A 24,386-nucleotide genomic window follows, 5' to 3' on the forward strand; every position below is an offset into this window, starting at 1 on the left:
TGAATCAATTAGGTATATAATTTCTGAAAGAAAATATTCTTATTATCTACACATTTCTCTTACAAGCAAGTGTTCTATGGATAACTTAAGATCAAGATTTTTAAATTATGTATTTATTTTTCTAATAGCCATTTCTCCTTTATATTTTTAGTGTGCTGATATTGATTGAATTTTGTATGCTTATTTGATTATTATCAGTATAGTTAGTGTGAGTAGTAACCAAAAGCTGGAACATCCTAGGTACAGATAAGTAATTTTAACTTTTACTTTCCTTATGTGATGATTTTAAAAAATAATATTAACCCTCAGTGTGCCTTTATATTCTAAGATTATTATGTCTAGAATAATTATTCAAATATAGGATATTCTCATATTACTATCATAAATAGTTGCATGGGAAATTTTGCAATATCCTGCATGGTAGAAATTAAACTAACCTTTTCTTTGGAAGTTGGAGGTGGAATTTCTAAATATGTTTTCTACTTTTTAAAAAATACATGATATTTATGTTCTTAGTTTCCTTTTTAAATTTCACATTGAAATAATAGAATAGTTAAAATAGCTATTTAAAAAAAAAACTGTTCCCTTTATAGAGGCAGGAAACTGGAGTAGATGGCCCTTTAAAACCTCTTATTTTTTTGAAGTATAGGAGAGAAATGGTTTCTTCCTTTTCTTTGGAGCCCTCCAGTGTTCAATCAGAGGTATAGATTTGTTTTATTTGTGGAATTATTGATTTTACCTTCCTTTGTGCATTATATACACAGAAAAAAAAATTCAAAGGTTCAGAATAGTTAGTCAGAACATTCTTCTGTGATATAAATCTTCCTCTTTATCTAAAATGAAATACTTGTATCGAGTCAGAAAGACATATCTTCCTGAGTTTAAATCTAGCCCAGACCAGCTGTGCAACCCAGGGGAAGTCAATTAACGGTTTGCCTCAGTTCCTCATATGTAAAATGAGCTGGAGAAGGAAATGGTGAACCACTCCAGGATCTTTGCCTAAAAAAGGGATCATAAAAACTCAAACAGGACTGAAAATGACTAAGCATCAACAAATGCAGAGCAGAATATTTTGCTCTGTATTATTTACTCAGTGCTAGTCAGTTGGTCATGTAAACATTTATAAAGATCCTATTATGTGCTGGGGGCCATACTGAATTCTGGAGATACAAAGGAAGGAAGTTCACAACTAATGGGGGGATAAAATGTCAAGAGCAATGTTCAATCAACATATATATATATATATATATATATATATATATATAGGATAATTTAGAAATAATAAAAAATAGGAAAAATAGAAAAAAGAGGAAAGGCACAAAAATTAAAGAAGGATTGGAAAAACACTTGTAGAAGGTGGAATTTTTTTTTCTGAGATTTAAAAGAAGTCAAGGAATCCAGGGAGTAGAAATAAGGTGGGCTAGAATTCTCTCCATGTGGGACTGCCAATTAAAAATGCCAAGAGATGGAGTATTTTACTTGAAGAATTGCAAGTATCACCGAATGAAAAAAATATTTGAAGGTGTGTAAAAAAAGTCAGAAAATTTAGGGAAGGAACAGTTTTATGAAAAAAATTTGAACACCAAAGAGGATTTTATGTATGATTCTGTAGGAACCATTGGCATTTGAGTAGGAGAATGACAGTCACACCTGTGCTTTAGGAAGATTAATGCTCTCTATGTAATGAAATTTGAGTATCTCTTAAGTAGAGGAGAAAAATCTGATGGATACTGTGGTTATGTCCATTTTTATTTATTAATGTGTATGAAACTATATTGGAAAAAGCAATAATTATCAAAAGTTGGTTATTGTTTAACTGTTAAATTATCTGTATTTTGCTATTTTGTATGGCTCTGGCAGCCCTCAGCATCATAAACAGAAATGGTTCTGTCTTTGACTTAAAATATCTTTGAATATATGCAGCTATATATGTACGCATATTCATATATGTTTATGTATATATGTATGTATTAAACCTCATTCAATTGTTGGTGAGACCTTGCTTGGGTTCCTTTATTAATTTGGTTGTGAAAATCATTCTGTTAGAAAAATTACAATTTTAAATTACCAAATTTTAAAGAAATTTTTTTTTGCAAGGCAATGAGGTTAAGTGATTTGGACAAGGTCCTCCTGATTCCAGGGCTAGTGCTCTATCCACTTCACCACCTAGTTGCCCCCCTAGAGCTAATTCTTGTAATCATTTCACCTAATATTTTTATATTTGAGGAAATGATACCTTAAGTTATTAAGAAGTTAAGTGATTTTTCCCTGGGGTGCACTTGTTTTGTTTTGTTTTTTTCAAACCTGGCCTGATTCTTGGGGCGACTCCCATTTGGGAGTTTTTCTGACAAAGATAATGGAATAGTTTGCCATTTCCTTCTTCATCTCATTTTACAGATGAGGAAACTGAGTCAAACAGGGTTAAGTGACTTGACCAGGGTCACACAGTTAGTAAGGGACCAAACAACAACAGTTGACTCCAGACCATGTACTGTCAGCTGCCACCTAGCTTCCTTAGGGAACTTATTCTAGAGTTAAAACTGAGTGGCTGCTTTTTCTGTTATAATGTTCCCTATATATTATCTTTCTTTCAAACTTTATTATTGGAGGAAATTTAATTTTGAAAATTTTTCCTTTATATTTGATTAATATTGTTAATAATTTTATTACATTTGCGAGTTCTATATGACTGGATAAATTATTGAAATATCTAACTCTATAAGTTGTCCAGTTTGAAGAAATTTTTTTCCTGGGTTTTGAGTAACTTGTGACCTAGAACTAACATGTTACTTTATATTCTTTTATATTAAAAAATTTTGGAATGGATTTTTATTTGAATATGATAAACTTATGATTGAAGTTTATTTCCATGTGACTAATTTGTTTTATTATCCTCTTTTCTTTCCTTCAAGCACTATAGTGAAGTATAGAATTATTTAATCTGTTTTTGTTGGTGGAGTGGGAAAGGGGGATGCAATTGGAAATCGGAGGATTTAGGGTATAAAAGCTTACATAGCTAGAGTTTACAAAGATTTTGTTTATGGGCACTTGTTATTGCCCTTTATGCATCAATAATTAAGACTACTCCTTGCTCTTTTATGAAAGACTTGATTGACTTATGATTGACCATCAATCTGTGTCCTGCGTATTTTTTTTACTGAATTGTTTTAAGGGTTTTATAAAAGCCAACTAGGCCTGACCACATATTTTTATTTTTTGATCTCCCTCTCATGGGGATCTCTGGCTAGATGGATCTTTTTCTGATCTAGTCATATGAGAAACCAACATTTTAACAATCCTACTGGAAGAACTTCTAAGAATGAATCTTGTGCCAGAATTCCTGTTGAGCTGGCACTGAAGCAACATCTCCAAAACTGCCATGAATTACTGACTTAAAACAAAGATATCAGTGTGGTCACACCAGCTGTGTGTTTTCCTTTCTTCTGGAACTTATTTCCTCTGCTTTTCCTTAACAGTGAGAAAGGATATTTGGGTCCCCATTTGAAAGCTGAAAGTAAAGTTGGTCGATGTATTACACTTTATAAATTCAACTACTTAATAACAAATACTCACCAATGGACTTTGTTTTTTTAAGTTGACTGATAGAAAATTATTAGCTGTTCCGGGAATCCATTTTGTTGGGCAGTTATGTTGTCAAAAAGTTATTTTTGTTCATTGATAGTAGTATTAGCTCACATTTATGCAGTGATTCACAAAGCATTTTTTCATAAATTATTCCATTTTCACAACTTTGTGAGGCAGAATATGCTAGTTATTGTTCCCCCTTTATAGACAAAGAAACTTGTGACTTCCCCCAAGTCACATATACTAAGGATTGTCGTGACCTGGAACGGCACTCAGATCTTCTCAGTGTGATTCTGAATGCCCTTTCTACTTAACTACACTCACTCACTTTTTTATTATTAAAAAAAGAAAATGAGCCAAATAAAGTAGCAGATTTTGAATAGTTCACATATATATTACCATTCCTGTAAAGGACATATCCTCGCTACCTCCCTGTCATTTGGGGAAAGAAATGATATGTTTCCTGTTTTATTATTAGATGGAAGTTGAACTGCAGAGCATGTGAAATGCAACTAAATGTCAATTATTCAAAATTTGCTACTGGAAATGGCTCTTTTCTTTATAGTATGGGAGAAAATAATGAAGGAATATAAATATTTGGAGAAAATCATGTTTCAAAATGAAAAAATTTAAAAGAATAGCCTTTTGCATTTCCTCTAACATCCTAGATTAGATCTTCACCAGTGATGTCTATACTATACAAAAGTTTCTACCAATTATGTTGATTTTTCTCTTTCTTTTTTTATTTTTGACCTTCATTTCTTCATGTTCTTAAACCATTATTTTCACCAGCATATAATGTCTCTCCATTGCCTATTAAATCAATTTCGTGCTCCTTAGAACTTATGCCTTACCTTCCAATTTTTAAAGGAAATATTCTACTGTATTTCCTTATGTATAAGACACTCCCATGTATAAGATGCACTTTAATTTTGGGACCCGAAATTTGAAAAAGAAATGTATTACATAAAGTTATTGAAAAGTTTTATTCATCAGGGCATTCAAGGACCTTCTGCTCATAATTTTCAGGTATCTTTTGGGCAAGACTAGTGTGTGGACACATGTTTAGTCAATTCTATTTCGTGAACCTGAAGCACCAATTCCGTCCTTTGAAATCAGTCACTTCTTTTTTCATCAACATTTCTTCTGGCCTCCTGCTGAACTGTCATTGTGACACAGGAATTCCAATAGTCCTTTGCTTTTCAATCCATAGCTTCAATTCCCTCTCAACATCAAGCCATTTGGCTAACATGTCTTTCATGGTCATCTTCTTCTACCATGGCATTTTCATTTGGGTTTCTTCTTCCCATAGCCAGTTGCTGAGGAAGACCAGACTGATGTTCAGCAGCATGATTTCCATTCACTTTTGCAAACTGGATCACTTTTAACTTGAATTCAGCACTGGATGAAAATCTTTTCTGAACCATTTCTGGGCAGAACCTGGCAAAACATCACCTGATATACCAGTAACAAATGTGAAACAATGAGTGCAAAGACAGCAAGTGTGAAAAAGTGGGAAATGCAAGTAAAAAAATTCTACATCCACTGTTTAAGATGCTCCCAGTTTTTAGATCCCAATTTTTTCCAAAAAAGGGTGTGTCATATACATGGGGAAATATAGTATTTGTTTTATTTTCCATATCCTTCCCCCTTCACATACACACTCTGAATATCCCTACTTTTCTTATATTACTCATCCACTCTTTCTCTGACAAAAAAAGTGTCGCTATATTTATTTTAGTATATATGGGGACTTTTTTTTCCTTGTCAGCAATTTGGTGTATGATCTTAGTAATAGATATGAACATTTTAGTTACTTTATTTAAATAATATCAAATTATTTTCCAAAAATGTTATGCTGTTTACCATAGATCCATCAATAATACACTAATGTATTTGTCCTTTTACAATATCTCCAACTCCTTTTCCTCCTCCATTTTGTATGATTTGAGGTGAAACTTTAGAATTGTCTTAAATTGTGTTACTCTTGCTTGTAATTTCAAGGAATCTTTCATATAGTTCTTTTTAAAATTTTTTAAATTTATTTAAGGCAATGGGATTAAGTGACTTGCCCAAGGTCACACAGCTAGGCAATTATTAAGTGTCTGAGGCTGGATTTAAACTTAGGTCCTCTTGACTCCAGAGCCGGTACTTAATCCACTGTACTTTTATGCAATTGCTAAAACTTTGTATTTTTTTCTTTAGAGAATTGTTTGTTCATATCCAGGGACTATTGATCTTTTGGAGAATTACTTTGATATGTATATATTTTATTTGCATGTATGTTTATGTATTGGTTAGCTATTTTTATATCTTGTATATCAAATCCTCAACTGAAGATTTTTACATGAATTGTTTTCCCTCCTATTTGATCACTTTTCTTTAGATTTCCAAATTCCATAGTTCTCTCAGTCCTATCTCCGTTAAGGCTTTTCCCTGTCATTCCAGTTCAAGTAAAAGGGCTAGTGATTGACACGTACTTTTCAGGAAGAGTAATATTGATTTCATTACTGTTTTCAGAACTAAAGTTGAAAATAAGATAAGGTTATGAGAAGAGTTTTTGTACTGGAGCAACATTATTTGGAGAAAATTTTTAAAGGAGTATTGATCCTAAGACTACACAAGATAGGTTGAATACTCATCAGTCAGAGCCCAAGGTCACAAAGATGGCAGTTTGATTCCAAGGAGAGAGTGGAGAGAAGTTGGAATGACATGGAGATAGCTGGTCAGTGGTCATTTCATTGATTTAGGAAACCTTTGGATAAGGAAACTCCCTCCCAATGCAGACAAGCAGCTTATTCTTCAATTTATAGTCTCTAAAAGTTACCTGTCCTACTGGGATAGTGAGTTCTCCTGCACAGGTCTTTAAAGGGAATATACTTAACAAATGTCTATTCATTAACTAATGTCTTTAAAGAGAATATTCTACAGTTTACACATATCTACCAGGTGCCTGTCCATTTGCATTGGAGAGATTCACAACTTGAATTTCAACCATATATAACCTCCCCATGAGAATGTTCATATTTAAAAAGTTCAGTTTTAACTTTAACATGCCACAATTTTCAAAATATATTTCTTCATAGTCTTCTATCTATGTTTTAACCATCTCACTCCTATTGAGTACTCAGCCCACTTCTTCCTCTTTCCTCTATATTTATTTGTCCAAGATATATTTGCTGATGAACCAACTCTGCATGTTTTCTATCCAGTTGAGTAACACTTTCTAGTAGCATTCGTTACCTAGTTTATTCATTGCTGGATGAACTGAACTCTTGTACATTTTAGGTATGAGATTCTATACATTTTCAGGACTTGATGAAACCAGCACACTATCTTAGAATAAACAAGGATATATAGAAGATCTTTCCATCTACAAGAAAAATCCCTCTTCCATTTGCACACTGGGTTAGAGATCCACCATGACTATGACACATCTTCAGAAAACTTCTATCTTCATGATTTTTGCCTTGCTTGATCTTAATATTGAAATGGTCACTAAATAAAACTGTCTCTGTTATATCTTTAGAATAATTTTCTTTGAATTTACTCTCTCTCTCTCTCTCCATATATATATATACATATATGTGTGTGTGTGTGTGTGTGTGTGTGTGTGTGTATAAAGGAAAGTCTCAGCAACAGCATTATGTTTTATCAGATCAAATACACTTTTCTAATTAACAAACAATACAATAGAATCTAATATGCTCATCTATTGAATTGCATCTGGATTCATACTTAGACTTTATTAAGAATGTCCCTGATACATATCAATATTCTTCTCTTAAAATTTTGTAGAGAGAGAGAAAAACTGGCATATGAGGTATTGATTTTTCCTCTAATGAGTTTTGAAGAATACTAGATTCTGAAATGTTTTCAAATGACATTCATCTTCTCACATATTTTTGCAAACCAATCCTTTGTGCCCTCAAAATTATGTCAGTAGGGACATCCTCTGTTTGTATTTGATCCAGTCCAGTTGGTCTTCCTCTTTTTGTTTTCTTTAATGCTACTTCTACTTTCTTTTTCAAAATGAAGAATCTCAAATTCTGAGTGACTTTTCTCAAGTCACACAGAACTTTGAAAAACAAATCTATCACTCAACTGAAATCCCTCTTCCTCCTCCTTCTCCTTCTTCTCCTTCACCTTTTCCTTCCCCTTGTGCTTTCCCTTCTCCTGCCTTTTCCTTCTCCTCTTCCTTCATCTTCATCTTCTCCTTCTCCTTCTTCTTCCTCTTCCTCTTCCACCTCCTTCTCCTCCTCCCCTTTTTATTCTTTGTCTGCTGCTGCTTTTCCTCCTCCTCATCTTCCCTGTCTCCTCTTGCTCCTCCTCCTCCTTCCTCTCTCATTTTATGCTTTTCATGGCCATTATCTCCTCGCTTTTAATTAAGAAAGATTTCATAATCTATAAACTTGAGACACATGAGTGTTTAGTCCACAAATATTCCCTATCCTCTATTATCGAATTATGTTTTTTAACATTTTGGGGGGGGGTCACGTTGCCCTATATTCACCTTGGCATAGAATCTCAACTATTCGGGCATGTGCTGATTTAACTTAGAGATTCATACCTTGATCCAAATAGAATTTCTTTACTCCTTCATCCTCTTCAGTTGTTAGTATATGAATTGTAATTATCTTTGTGTTAATCTTTTCTTCAAATATTTATCATGAATTTAGCAATTTAGGTTGAAAAAGTATCTTGTGAATTGATGGTTCCCATTTCCTTTCTCCTAAAGGTGACTATGAGTCATCTTTTCATTTAGATGGAATTTACATTTGGCTACAGATTTCATTTATAACTAGATATTAAGATTGATAGACTAAGTTGCTTTTATATATGATAACTTAGACATTGGCCAAGAGTCACACATCTAAAATACTAAGAGCTAGTTAGTATTTATAGAGAAACAATTGAAAACTAGTTTTTCTGACATCTTTTCTTCCATTCTGCCATTGTTGTCTCTAAAGAAGCAAAAGGGTACCACAGTGGACCAAGTGCCATTTTGTAGTCTTTGTTTCATGAGTTGCCATGGCCATGGCATGAATCACCAAGCACCTAGAGTGCTAGTGCCAAGCCCCTCCACACTTGGCTTGTTGTTCCTCAGCAAGCAAACATAGTCTGTTTTAGGGCCATATTCAAAGTCTCTTCAGCATGGTTAGATTTGCCAGAACATGTCTAACACTGTCCTGCTCTTCATGAACCAATGGTTGCTTTCTCTTTACTGTGAGACATCAAAGGATAGGAATGTGGATATTTAATCATTTAAATGCAATATTTACCAAACTGCTTTCACTCCTATCCCTTATATGGAAAATTCTATATCATTGTCATGGCCTAAACATAGTTCCATTTCTTTTAAATAATCAGTTTGATAAGAATAAAGATTTTTTTAAAAGTCTTTTTTCTTTCATATGTTGGATAATCAAACTTTTCTTAAGTCTTAATTTTGGATCTCTTTTTTTCTGACTTTATGTCTTGTTTCCCCCTCTTAGGATGGAAAGAAGAAGTTTGACAAAGAGAGCGAGAAATACTATTCTATTCTTGACAAGCACTTAAATCTATCAGCAAAGAAAAAGGAGTCTCATTTACAAGAGGTAAGCTTTGACTATTTATTGAAACAAATTGAGCCTATCCTTTCTTTTCTTACTACCTAGACTACTGATCTCCATTGGATCTAATCTTCCTTATCTCTAAAGTCTTAGAGAGGTCAATATGTTTAACAATGGGGGGAAAAAATCATCAGTAGAACATTTACATATCCTTTTGATAGGATATAATTTAAGTGATGAATCAATATAGTTTTTGTAGTTCTATATATCCAAAATGGAATTAAAAAATCAAATTATCTTGATAATTTCAAGGTACATCCTTGTGAAATAGTTGATCCAGCCCTAAGTTCTTAACTTTTATTTGAGACACCATTATTACCAATTTCTGTATGCTCCTGTCTTTCAACCGTTTTCCTCCCTTTCTTGCTCCCTCTTGTCTCTGACTTAGTTATAATAGTTGAACTACATCTTTTCTTTGCCCTTTTGGTGATGAAAACCAGGAATCCATTTCTTATTGAATGAATTTTTGAAATTGATTATCTCTACCTCTGCTTTTTTTTCTTAAATATTACCTCCTCTCTCTTTTCTATGCCCCCCAAATATACTGGGAACCATAAAAATTTACAAACCTGACTTGGAAACTCCAAAAAATAAAATGTACTGTTCTAGTTCACTAATAATAATTGATAACTTTTATAGACTTTTTGAGTTTGTAATGCACTTTATGTATGTTACCTATAGCCTTGGAAAGGAGAAACCACTGGTCTAAAATTTTAGTTAGAATTTAAAGGAAATCAAGGAGTTCAGTAGTTGGAACAGGAGAGAGAGAGAGAGAGAGAGAGAGAGAGAGAGAGAAAGTGCATCAGGCATGAGGAAAAGCTAGAGAAAACATGTGAAGCTGAGAGGTGGGGTGCCTTGTTTGTGGAACAACCCAGAGTTCAGTGTCATAAAATCAAAGAGCAACTTTTGGGAAATAATGTCTCCAGTCTTCCAAAACACTGAAAATATAGGAAGAGACAAGCTATGAAGGGATTTAAATCTTCAAGCATCATTTTATATTTGCTTCTGAAGGCAATGAGAAGGAACTGGAGTTTATTGAGTAGAAGGCAGGTGACATAATCAGATTTGAGTTTTAAGAAATCATTTTATTGTCTGAGCAAAAGATTCTATTAAGGAGAGACCTGGGGCAGGCAGATTCACCAGCAGGCTATTTGCAATTATCCAGGTGTGAAGTGATGAAAGCCTAGCAGAATAATTAATAACCAAAGAGAAAAGATGGCATATTTGAGAGATATTGCAAAGGTGAAATCAGTAGACCTTGGCGATAGTTTGAGTATTGGAGGTGATATATAGTGAAAAATCCACTAAGTTGGATACCTGGGAGACTGGGAGGATGGTGTAGCCATCCAAAGTAAATGATATGAAGGAGGGAAGAAGAGTTTAAGGGGAAAGAGAATGAATTATGTTTTGGATATAATGAGTTTGAGAGATCTGTTGACTATGCAGTTCAAAATCTCTAAAAGGCAATTGAAGATGGGAGATTGGAAGTGGAGAGTTTGGGATTGAAATGGTAGACTTGAGAAAGATAGCATAAAGATGGTAATTAAATCTAGGGGAACTGATAACCAAGAAAGAATGATGTCAGTGTTGTCAAAGACTGCAGGGAGGTCAAGGAGAATGCAGATTGGAAAAAGTTCATTGGATTTTGCAAATAAAAGATCATTAGCAACTTTGGAGAGAGCAGTTTCACTGGAATGATAAGGTCAGAAGTCAGATTGTAAGGGTTTGAGAAGAAAATAAAGAGAGTGTGAAGGACTTTGTCATATAATCATTGGGATGAACTTCAAAATATAGAAAGTAGGTAAGATAGCTTGACTCAACAGTCATCTAATAATTATATGCCAGATGGATTTGTTGGGAAGTACTTAAGATAGGTCACTGGTTAGGAAATGAAACAAAATTATGGAAATGTAGATAAAGAAGAAAGTCAGATTCAAGGAACCTTTTTGAAAGAGAAGGATTAATGGAGTTTTTATAAAAACTAGCTAAATAAAGAAGTGAGGTATAGTTAGCTAAAAGATGGTGACAAATAGTGAACTAAAATGAAACACATGAGGAAGATCTGGTTTTATGGATGTGTGTCAGTGTCTGTGTCTGTGTTTTGATGTAAATTGTTTTCAATATGTTAAATATGAAATATTGGCAGAATATCTAGAAAAAATGTCTAATAAATAAGTATGGGTTTGCACTTTATAATTAGGAGATATCTATGTAGACATTATAGATGAAATATATAGGAATGGGTAAGTTTATAGAGAATACTGGAGATGAGAACCCAAGGAGAGGAGATAGCAAGAAGGAGAGGATAAGCAATAGTGTTAAGTGCTGTTTTTGTTTCAATGATAAGTAGGGCATTAGGGACCTCTTAGTGCTTGGGCAACTAGGTGGTACAGTTGATAGAATACTGACCCTGGGGTCAAGAAGAGCTGAGTTAAATCTAGTCTCAGATACTAGCTATATGATCCTGGACAGGTTGCTTAATCTTGATTGCCTCCTCCACCTGGACCAAAAGAAAGAAACAAAAAAAATCAAACCAAAGATAGTGCTGGGTTGTTGTCCTTCACATGAAATGAATGATGGCATGACTTACATATTATGTGTATTATAGTGAGGGGAATGTAGTGCTAAGACATCCTTCTTTTCCAGAACCACTTTACCCCATGGCCTGATTTTTATAGGAAATGGGACTTCTGGTGAGAAGGTCTGAATCCTTGTCCTTCTGGATATGGTTTCCTCCCACATCAGTCAGGCACCATGGGGCTATAGCAATGCCAGGCATAAGACCAATATGGTAATTTTCTTTTGGCAGCAACCTTTCAACGATTTGGTATAGATTTTGGAGAGTAAAGAGATATACACCTTATAACTTCCTCTTTCTCTCTAAAAGGTACAGCAGATAAGAGGAAGATGGGGTGATATTTGTATTTCTCTAAATAAAAAAGTGATTTTTTTATTTGATTAGGGTAATATGCTTTTAGGAAGAGATAAAGATGACAGATAGGGAAGCTTTGAAGATATAAGGCAACAGGACTGATTGGGGAGACAAAAAAGGGAATGATAGAGATCTTAGATGTTACAGGATTAAGACTGACAAAGGAGTATGGCCATATCTTCCTCTGAGATCATAGGTTCACCCTGGAAATGATCAGTTTTTCAAGTTATTAAGCTGAGACCTTAAACGTTAAGTGATCAGGGTGGTGCAGTACATAGAGCACCAGCCCTGGAGTCAGGAGGACCTAAATTCAATTCTGACCTCAGACACCTGTGTGACCTTGGGCATGTCACTTAATCCCATTGCCATGCAAAAACAACCAAAAAAAAGTTTAATCAGCTAAAACTATACATATATAATAAAGGGTAGAACTGGGATTTGAACTCAGAGTCACTCAATGCAAATCAATGAAGGACATAGAGAAGTTTTGAAGTATGGCTGAAGAAAGTTAAAAGACATCAGGCCAAATAGTTTCAATCTAGGTAAATTAGAAACTGAGTTCATCTGCTGAAAGGGGTTGAGAGTTTAAGGAAGGTAAGAAAAAATTAGAATAATCAGTGTGGGGAATATGATAAGGAGTTTACTGGAAATGAATAGAAGATCTGCTGTGATGGATTATTTCAACAGTTTATTTCTATTCTTTAGTAACATTTAGGAGCCTTGAGAACAAAAGCAAGATGGCAGACGCCGTTGGGTAGCCCAGGTTGGAGATTATCAAAAAGCAGCCAAGAGATTTCCAGATTAGATGCAATAATACCATCATTATACTTAACCGGATGGTACTTTTTGAGGACAGAAGCTTTCTATCAGAAAAATAATTGACATAATTTTTCTTTTCTAATAGAGAGTCACATAGAAGTGTTGACTTTTTTCTGAGATGTACATAAGCTTTTCATTTTTTATAGGTGAGGTAAGGCAATTTGGGAGCATGAGTGCTAAGAATTAAGGAGAAATACAAGAAGGTAGTTAAGAGTAGATTTGGCTCAATTCCTTTTCAAGGAAGTCTAGAGTTAACTTCATAAGCACTCTACTAATTTTTCCATGTTTGTTTTTTTACATCTTTTTTTTTAAATAAAAACTCTTAGCCTCAAAAAGAATTATGCATTTATTTGGGGGATGAAAGGAAAGAAGTGGACATAAAAACCTTACTTCTTTTGTGGTCCTGAGAAAAGAATTTAAGATAAATTGAAGAGTCAGTGGTAATAAAGAACAAATACAGAATTGAGGAAAAGTGAGATATGGCTTGCTGGCCTAGAGAACTGAGAAGTACTCAGATGCCGAACAGCAAAAGACACTATTTACATGCAATCAACTTTAGGAGATACTTAGACAATTGTTTCTGAAACTCAAGATATAAGTGGTACCATATACTAGTTATAACTGCTACCACTATACTGGTTTCCTCTATAAGAAGCTCCAAACTACAGAAAGGTCTTGGATGTTGAAGAAGACATTTAAAATATTAAGTATCACAAATAAATTTTCAATTTAGGAATTTTTTCAAACAATAGCCACTTAAGCTTTCACATTGGAGGTATGTTTGTGCAATGAGGCTTTATTTAATATTTCTTTTAAGAATTTGACTTTTGGAACTTGAGTCAGGAGAAACATGAGTTTAAATTTCTTACATTGTCACGAGCTACTGGGTTGCTTGATCATATAACTTAAATTTTTTCAAGCCCCAGTTCCTTATTTGTGAAATATTGGTTCATTGTATTTCACAGAGTTATTGTGAGGAAAACAGTTTTTTTAAAAAATTAATATGTAACATCAAGATAACAAATTTAGAAAGATGAAGGATGATTAAAATTAGGAGATGAGAAGACAACTCCATCTTACCTCCTCATGAAGATGGCAGGTTTACAGCTGTTATATATTATACATTTTCTCATTTTTCTCACTGTTGATCAGTTGAATTGAATTTTTTCCTCATCAAAAAGTGGCGTTTGTTGTACAGGATTTGTTGTAGGGTTCCTTTCTGAGAGGAGCAGGTAGATGATAATGGGGATAACTATGATGAAGTAAAAAACAGAAAACATAATAAAACTTATTTTTAAAAATCTTAATCTTAAATAAACATGAGTTATCATCACCATAATTATTATTATTACTGTTATTATTTTATATCTATTATTCCTTGGGCACTAGAAATAGATAATAGCTATGTGATTGTAAACAAAAACTAAATTTTTGTACCTCATTTTCTTTATCTATAAAATAATTATGTCACATAGTACTTACCTCATAGGATTGTTATGATATCATCTATGCAAACTTTAAAGCAATATATAATCTGTAAGTTATTAGTATTGTCTAGGAAACATTATTCTTTATTTTTTGTTCTCAGTGTGCTTATATTCTAGTTGGATGGTAACATGAATTTTTTTTTTAAATGTAAGGAACCTAATATACATTAATATATATTAAGTATAAGTATAAGTGTGCTGGTATACTACATGAATGTTTAATTCTAAGAGTATTCAAAGTGAATTCCAGTCTTAACCCTCTGCCAAAAAGAAATTGAGTTGTCCTTAAGTACTGTAGCTTCTTGGATGATTTTTCAAAGGAGTGTATGGTATATCCGATTTCAGTGCTCTAGACTTGAGGTGATGAAAGCTTCTGAAACTGGAAGCATGACAACATTCACTATTGTTTTAAGTTATCCAAAACCTCTCTGTCTCTCCTGAGTGGGAAATGAATTGATCAAATAATTTCTAAATAATGTCCATTTGAACTTAAAGAATTAGTAGTAGATACCTTTAAAAACAAAATAATTTGCTCAAATGTGGTTAGTAAACAATGGCAGTGGTGTCACCTCTGAATAAAGAGCAATTGTATGATATGTAGCATTAAAAATGACAGATAAGAGAAAATGATTCTAATGTAGTATCAATTATTCACAAATCAACTGTTTCTACTTTACATTTTGATAATTCAGACTTATAAATAACTGTTCTGCTAAAGTTATTAAAAATTATTCTGAATGGGAAAAGTTTTAATGTGTTGCTTCTATTCCTCCTTAAACATAAGCCATTTGGGAAAGATAGAAGGATTAGAAGATTGATCATGGTCCTGATTTATTTTCTCTTTTACTCTCCAAATTGTTTATATGGATAGTGTAAGGAAAAATATTCACCTTTTAAAATCATTTAAGACATTCTATAATTCCATGCTATAACTTTTATTGAAGAAATGGTTTTTAAAGTATAGTAAATGATTATTTGATACTCAAAATTTTATAACTAATTTTACTTTGCTTTTGTTGAAGAAGCATCCTAAAAATTGGCTAAGGTTTTGCTTTCTGCATTACTGTTGCTTATTGCTTAGACTAACTCAGCAGGAGATGGTGGCTTTTTATCCACTTTCCATTAACCCCAGCTGCTAATAACCTGTGTTAAAACTGTGCAGAGATTGAATGTGGTGTTTCTCTACTGAACCAAATATAGTTCATAGTTCCCAGAAGAACCAGTTTGATTCTTGGAAAAGAAGGAAAAGATAAAATTTAAACAAAATGAATAAAGATAGAAAGAAAATGATTATCTGAAGAATACTTTCTCAGTTACTAGAATTATGTAAGAAAACCCTTATTTTATCCCAGAAGAAAAATGCATTGCACTTTTGAAACAAGATTCATTCAGAATCCATAATCATTCAAGGCTTCAGATACAAACCTTGCTTTTGTCCCATAATAAGTTTTGAAATCAAGTGCCACCTCTTTGTTTATTACAATTTGACCTTCTGTCTAACTACGTTTGCATATACTTTCTTTCTCCTACAAGATATTGAGCTTTGAGGACCCTTGAGTTTCTCTCACACAAAGAGAAATCAACAAACTTCTAAACAAATTTAAATTTTTTTAAAGATTTTATTTATTTTTATTTATACAATTTTCCCCCTAATCCAGCCTCCCTTCCCCCACCTCCCAGAAGTCAGTTTGGCAGTCTTTACATTGTTTTCATGGTATATATTGATCCAAATTGCATTTGATGAGAGAGAAATCATATCCTTAAGGAAGAAACATAAAGTATAAGAGCCAGCAAGATCAGACAAAAAGATATCAGGTTTTTTTTTTTCTAAATTAAAGCTAATAGTCCTTGGTCTTTCTTCAAACTATACAGTTCTTTCTCTGGATACAGATGGTATTCTCCATTGCAGACAGCCCCATCACCAAACTTTTTATTAATCATCTTTTATGTTCTAGGTACTATAAATGTAAATGCAAAAAGTGTAACTCCCATTAACATGGAAGTTATCTTCTGATAGAGAAGTACATATATGAATATATACTGAATAAAAATAAAGAAAAAACTACATAGTACTTAAATATTACATATGGAGTGAAGGAGGGCTCTAGCAGTCAGGGAGATCAAAAATGGCTTTCAGGTAGAAGGTGATGCATTATCTGTGTATTAAAGAAGAAGGGAGGGGGCAGCTAGGTGGTACAGTATATAGAGTACTGGCCCTGGAGTCAGGAGGACCTGAGTTCAAATTTGGTCTCATATACTTACCTAGCTGTGTGACCTTGGGCAAGTCACTTAACCCCACTGCCTTGCCAAAAAAAAAAAAATGAGAAGAGAAAGATAATTTGAGGTGGAGATGAAAAAGAAATGCATTTCAGGCCTGAGAGACAATGCAGTCAAATGTACAGAGGGAAGAGTTAAAGTATACTCTGTGAGGAGGAGAAAACCAGATAGGATAGATCACAAATGTAGCTTTTCTTTTTCTTTGTTTAACTTTAATAACAAACATCATTCTTTGCCTATCTTAATGGTGTATATAATAAACTCTTAATTACTGGATACTTTGCTATTCTGCATCCTTATAGAATATAGCCATTAGTGATTCCTATTTGTGTCTTTCTGTTTTCTTCCACAGGCAGATACACAAATTGACCGAGAACATCAAAATTTCTATGAAGCATCACTTGAATATGTCTTTAAAATACAAGAAGTTCAAGAAAAGAAAAAATTTGAATTTGTTGAACCGGTAAGAGCTCCAGTCTTCCTTCTTTATTATAGAATCTATACTTAAATTGAAAGTAGTTATTTTTCCCAAAATGCAATCTTTGAACATTAAAAACTCCTTGAAGACAGTTTTTGTTTAGTTTTTTATTTATTTATTTGATATTCCTAATTCTTAGCACATTGCTTTGCATTTAGTAACCTCCAGATGAATAGAATGGGAAACTGGCTCTGTCACTTACTACCCATGCAATGCTGACTTAAGCAAATCAATTAAAAACTCAGATTTCTATTTAATAATCTGTAAAATGAGACAACTGTACTAAATGACCCAAAGACCCATCCAATTTTAGATCTATGATTCTATGAATTGAATTGAATAATTGTCATCTAATGTAACTTTCACAGGTGGGATTTTAAATACTTAAGTGGAAGGAAGATTGCTTATGCAATGTTTATGTGTGTGTGTGTGTATACACATATGCATCCATGCACAAAGGATGCAACTTGTTTTTCATATATTAAAAATGTGCATCTGTGAGTGTTTTCTTGTTATTTAGCTATTTTTCAGCCATGTCTATCTCTTTGTGACCCCATTTGAGTTTTCCTATCAAAGATATTGAAAGTGGTTTGCCATTTCCTTCTCCAGCTCATTTGACAGATGAGGAAACTGAAACCAACAGGGTTCAGTGACTTGCCCATGATCATAGTAAATTTCTGAAGCTAAATTTGAACTTAAGTCTTCCTGACTTCAGGGTCAGTGCTCTATCCACTGTGCCCCATTACTTGATTTTATGAGTGTTAGTGATCTCCATAATTTTCTTATGAAGTCAATTCAATTTCTAAGCAAATGTGAGATAAAGTGGTTATTTCTACATTTTTACTTTATGCTTAACATTTTCCTCCACATTTACCATCCTACTACATCTATGTAGTATATGACAATACAATAAATCTTCTATTGTTCCTTTCAACATTCTTAAATATAGTTTATAATAGTATAGAATACAAGGAGGTTGAGGAGGGAAAAATGGTTGGAGTGAGATGGGAATGAGAAGGGAAATTAGATTTCAAATTCCATGTTATTAGAAATATCAATAAATAAAGAAAATGCAAGGTAATTCACAAATCATATTTTCAGACATTAGATGCATACTCTTCTCATACTACATATTTTTAGACATTTCCACCAAGGAAATATATATAGTATATTTGATATGATGAAATATATAACATTTATATTTTTAAAAATATTACTTTCAAATATTTAAGTTTTATACTATGTCATTAACTCACCCTTTTTCTGGAGAAGGTTATAGAAAACAAGAAAATTACTAGTAGGATTGGATAGAGTGAATAAAAGAAAAATCATCACATTGGAAATAACAATTAAATGTGTAGGGAAAGTTTGCTTCTGTTCTTTCTTGATAATAGATTAGAGTTTGATAAAAGATATGGAAGTTTTAGTTGATTATAAGATCAATATTGATTAACATTATACTATGTTAAGGGGAAAAAAAGCTAAAGAAATCTTGAATTCTATTAAGAGAAGCAGGAAAAAGCAGGACCTGATCAAACCCTCTTTGGAAATTTTTATCCATTTCAGGCCATCACATTTTGGAGTTATGAACTGTAATTGAATGCCCTTGAGGCTATTCTAGGATAATAGGCCCTAACTTCTGTGGTTCTATGATAATGGATCACAAAAATACATTGATTTATAGTTTAAAAAGTAACTGCTCAATAATCTTGTGAGGAAAGTCAATCTAAGCATTATATATTCCCATTGTACAGATAAGGAAAGTAAGATTGAAAGAGGTTAAGTGACTTTTGTTTATCCATCTTCTCTTTGGAGCAGGAAGAATTTTTCTTAGAAATTTGACCATGACTTTTCCCCTCAATCAGTCTACAAAATGAATGTCATAGGGAAATGATGAGACCCATTGTGTATAGAAATACTGTAAATTATCTTCACCTGGTGTTCTTGAACACCAGAGTCTTGTCTTGCTTAGGTGCCACAGGAGTGGGAGTGGATTAGAGACTGGAAAGGCATCTAGGCACTGGTATTTTGGAGATCTTGATGGAGTACTCCATTCTGAACTCTCCCCTGGGAAAGATAAGGGAGTTCAGAATTGAAACTCTACAGGGAAACTAATTGGTTCTTCCCCTGCTAGCTATCTTAAAACCATTCCTCCCAGAAAAATGTAGGTCTGTATTTTTCTGAATCTTTAAAATTTTTGTTAATTTTTTTTCAAAATCTTTTCCTGGCTGCTGAATTTTCCTATTAGTATATCTGACCAAATTGAAGACTCTGGCAACTCAGTCTCATTTCTAGTCTTGTAGTTTCTCTGCATGCTTGATTTTATACCCAGTTTTGAAGATAATGAAAGACATGTAAATAATACTCGTATCTTAACCTTAAGAAAATATCTTTATTTATAATGTGAAAACAAATAAATTGACCTCAAGAAATGTAGAATGCTTTATGTAAGCAACTGAAGACTATATTGGCTTAAAAAAAATTTAAGGATCAATAAATCTGAGAATTTAACACATCAGAAAAATGCTGTTCTTATTATTATCATTTATATATTACATTTTAAAGATAATTTTGTTAGCATTTTGTTCTCAAGATCGTTTTGTTGTGTACTGATGATACATTGGTAAAATCTTTGACCTATCTTGGTTGACCCCAAAGTAGAAAAAATGTGAATGACACATGCGCTTACATGTAGATGAGACTGTCAGTTTCAAGGATGATATATTATGAAAGGATGCTACTTTGCATAAGAAATATGTTCTTCACTTTCAGATAAACAACATCTGTTTCATTTAACTATATATTCCTTCAATTAAAACAAAGTGTTAGTTCTTTCTATTCTAATGAAGTTTCTCTTCCTCATTCTATACATGAACTTAACAGAATGGTATTAAGATAACATTGAATTTAGCTAAAATTTGACTATCTTAAGAAAATATTAGTTTTGTAGGCATTTGGGAAAGAGGAAAGGTGTATATTCAATAAAATTTTAATGAGTTCTTTTTTCTCAGTATATACTTTTCCAGGATATATTTCTCAATTTCATGTAAAATTTTTTTCTACTTTTTTTAAGTTTTGAGTTCCATTTCTCTGTCTTGAAAAGGCAAGCAATTTGATATAGATTACATTGTGAACTAATCAATGTTCTTAAAATAGTTTTAAAATCATAATTTTATTCAGAGTTCTTAGGTTACATGCTTTATTCCCTTTTTAAAAAAAAACATGTTCACATGTGTCTTATTTATCCTTTTTAATACATTTGTTCTATTTATTATATTTTAATGGAACAGCAAAAATTATTTCCCAAAGCATTGTATGTTTCCAAGGCTCACAAATTTGGGTTATCACTTTTAGATTCACCAATTGAGTCAATATGTTCAGGAATATTTGGAGGGAAATGAACATGATCTATTTGCCAAAAATAAAAGTTTGAAGTGAATTGAATTAAAAATCATCTTCTTCTTCAAGCAAAGGAAGAATTCATTGCAAATGGTCTCCACTTCTCAATAAGATAAAAGTTAATAATTCTCTTTTCTGTCAAAGTGGAGGGTATGATGTGGTGTGGTATGGGAGATGTGAAAGGAAAAGAGAAAGTTTGGAACAACTCCTGTATGAAAGGATTACCTTTCTGTAGTGAAGGTCCAGTTGAGATTAGATAGTTTAAATTTGTGTTGGACCTAAGGGTATGATTTGATCACTTCCTCCATTAGTCTTGCTACTTCTTAACCATAGCATCCATCCTCAAATTGTTTGTTTTGATTTCATCTTTTCTTTCCTAACTCTACTGAACAGTTCTTCTCAAAGATTCTGTCACTTTTTCAGTGTTGAGCTATGATTTTTCTTGAATCTTTGCTCCTTTGATCTTTTTGTTCCCTTGACATAACTGATCATACTTGACTCCTCACCATCATTTCTGACTTTAGGCTTGGTAAAACTCTTAAGCAGTGTAAGCTGTCAGAAATGTAATGATCCTTACAGTTCAAGTACTTGCTCTCTCATTTTTCTCAGAGGGAGGGTGAGGCCCAAAAAGGTTAAGTGATTTGTCTGAGAACACATAACTAGTTAGTGGGAGAGCTGAGATTAAGGACCCAGGTCTCCGTTTTCTTCCCAGTTTGTGCTTTATTTTTCTACCATACCATTCTGTAATTTTAGAACTTTCAATGCAATGGGTTTTATTTTATATTTTTCTGTCCTGATCTATTCACTTCCATTTTTCAATCTCTTATTTAGTTTATTTTTGTCAACTGAATTTGCTATTGCTCTCCCCAAAATAGAATTGAGCCCCTACCAAGCTCAGTTTAGGGCTGCTATATTGATGCTTTGATACCAGGTAACCTGATAATTTAATTCCTTACCCTGGTTGCACTTAATGTCATTATATTTAACTTCTCTGTCCTTTAATGTGCTAATATTTAATCTTCCTCCTGTTCACTTGGTATGTTTTTTCCTACAAAGCCCATTAAATTCTCTCTACCTCACCCCCAGATTTTACCCCCTACACTTAAAGAGTGACTGAAGTGAGTACTTTGCCCTCTTAGATTATAGTAGCTCACAAACTGCTAAAAATACCCATACAGTTTAAAATATGAACATCAGCCAAGTTTTAACTATTTCATAATGACTTTTTTAGTACCTGGAGGTATAGATCATAAATTGTTTTCATCATAAGATAATATACTATCACAATAGATATTAGTAAATAAAAATATTTAGTTGGGAGAATACTAACAAATGGGATAAAGACTTTCTTCAGGAAGAATTGAACTTTGAAGTCAAGGTTTTAAGAGTCAGATGGAGAGAAAGAACATGTCAGGTAATTGGGACAAGCTTATGTAAAGGAAGGAGATAGACTATCTTGTCTATGGAATAGCAAGTAATTTGGATTGACTAGAACATAGAGTACATCAGACAGAGTAAGGTAACATCTTTCTCAATAGGATTTGAAATGAATGTAATTATTAATATAAATATTATATCATATATTGTGTATCAATTTTATAATTTACTTTTTGAGAGGAATGCAGAATAAATTATGAAAGGAAGAAAAAAATCATTGTTTTAATGTAATTGAGAATTTTAAATTAAAAAAATCAGAAGTTATAAATAGTAGGCAAAGTGTGCAACTACTCCATTATAATATTCATGGGAGGAACCAGCATTTTGACTTGTTACTTATACATTTGTCCGTTTCTGTAACTGTCACAGTTATCTGGAGAGTTTCTGCTAAACTCTTCACCCCCCAAAAAAAAATTTCCCTCCAAAAACAATCTACCACAGTACTTTGTACTTTATAAGTGATTAATACATATTTATTGAATTTCTCTCTAATTGCAATATTAATCAGAAGTTGAATCCAATTATAATAACTTCTATTTATATAACACTTTAAAATTTGCACGACTTTTTACAAATGTCATTTTATCCTCACAACAATCCTCTGAGCTAGGTGCTGTTATTTTCTTCATTTTACAGATGAGGCAGATAGAGATTAAGTGACTTGCCATAACCACAGGGCTAATAAGTGTTTGAGGTCCTATTTACACTCAGCTCTTCCTAACTCCAGGTTTGGTGCTGCATCTATTGACCCAGCTAGCTACTATAATTGATCTTTCCATTTAACCTTGTAATTTGATGTTAATGACTTTTCCTGGTTGAAAAAAATGACAGTTCACTCTTTTGGGGGAGGAAATTCAAAGACACAGTGTTATTGTAATTTAAGAGATATTATGAGCCTTGTTTTGGATAACGTCAATGCCAAGATTATCACTTGGTCCTATTTAGTTTCATCAATGAAGGATAAAATGAGCCACTAAACGTTTTACTTTGCTGCCATCTTGTGGCAGTTATTTTGTAAACTTCATGAGCTAGAAAACTGATATATATCACACAAACCCATCCCTTCTGCAATATGAGCGTTCTTATGTCTTTATTAGTATTTTTAAATTTGCTTTGCATCTAGCTAAATTCTTGGTCAATCCCTTCTGTATAAATTTAATTAAAAAAATTGAATCAACTCAAATTGAAATATGCAAACTGTCTAGTTTTTTTCAGTTACTTATCTGCTAAAATGGAGTAATGAATAACAAAAATAACAATAAGGTCAATAACAGCACCTAACATTTATATAAATTCTTTAAATATATTAATTCATTTGATTCACACGAAAAATCTACGAAGTAGGTGTTACTATTCTTTTTCTCATTTTATAGTTGAAGAATCCGAACCTGAAAGACTTTCAGTGATTGACTCAGAGTCACACAATTAATAAGTGCTTAAAGTCATGTCATTCCTGGGATGTAAATTTAAGGTTAAAACATATGGGGGAGTGTGTTTAAAGAAATTTACATCAATATTCCTTATTAATTATTTTATGAGACAACATATAGTTATTGACCAGCATGTGTAACCTGGACCTTCCAAATGGATGTCAGAAACAGAATTCCAAAAGTACCTGAAGAAAAGGAAACATCATTTATTCTATACTACTATATACTCTCAGAAAAATGCATCTGCATTTGGAGAACTCTAATGTGTCCCAAAAAGTCCAAGTCTAGAGAAGCAAAAGATGATAGATTACCATTAATAAGAATTTCTAGTTTTTTGTGGGTTTTTTCCACTGCTACAATATTATCTTTCTTTGCTTCTTCTCATCTATTCAACTTTCAAATGAAAAAGAAATATTTTGTCTCAGGACAATTGGTGTTTTGATGAAAAGTTTTCTTCTAGGTTTTCTTCAAAACATTCTCTAATATTTTCATTTCTGTCTCAGAGGACACTATAGTAATATCTCTGACTACATACTTAGATGGAGTTGGGAATTGTGTATTAGAACTTGAGAAAACTACAAAGAATATTTCAGGAATATACCTAGCAAGTACATATTGAATGTATGCTCTGGTCTTATTGTTTAATCCATCTGTAGCATTATAGGTTATTTTATGAATTGTTTTTAATCAAATTATATTTCAAAGCAACAATTTAATTTATAGAGGCTACAATTTGTGGATCTAGGTAAAATATGTTTTGTGTGAGTATATTTTGACAAACTTGTTTACATAAAAAGGAATGTTGTCTTAATTATATTATAGTTAATGTTTAGTAGTAACTGTAAACTTGCATGTATTGAGCAATGCAAAATCCTTAATGGAATGCAACATTTAACATATTACCCAAAAGTAATGCAATTCTACTCAATT

At 32.7% G+C, this 24,386-nt stretch overlaps 1 protein-coding gene across 1 annotated transcript in view; it reads left to right on the top strand.

The window, feature by feature from the left end:
• ARHGAP42 (Rho GTPase activating protein 42) overlaps window positions 1-24,386 on the top strand; it is a 387,607-nt gene that overhangs the window by 253,261 nt on the left and 109,960 nt on the right. The window contains exons 5-6 of the mRNA XM_074216537.1: window positions 9,081-9,182; window positions 17,065-17,175. Coding sequence (XP_074072638.1) covers window positions 9,081-9,182; window positions 17,065-17,175 — 213 coding nt within the window. The remainder of the gene's footprint in view (window positions 1-9,080; window positions 9,183-17,064; window positions 17,176-24,386) is intronic.

Source organism: Macrotis lagotis, chromosome 1 (genome assembly GCF_037893015.1).
Source record: "Macrotis lagotis isolate mMagLag1 chromosome 1, bilby.v1.9.chrom.fasta, whole genome shotgun sequence".
NCBI lineage: Eukaryota > Metazoa > Chordata > Mammalia > Peramelemorphia > Peramelidae > Macrotis > Macrotis lagotis.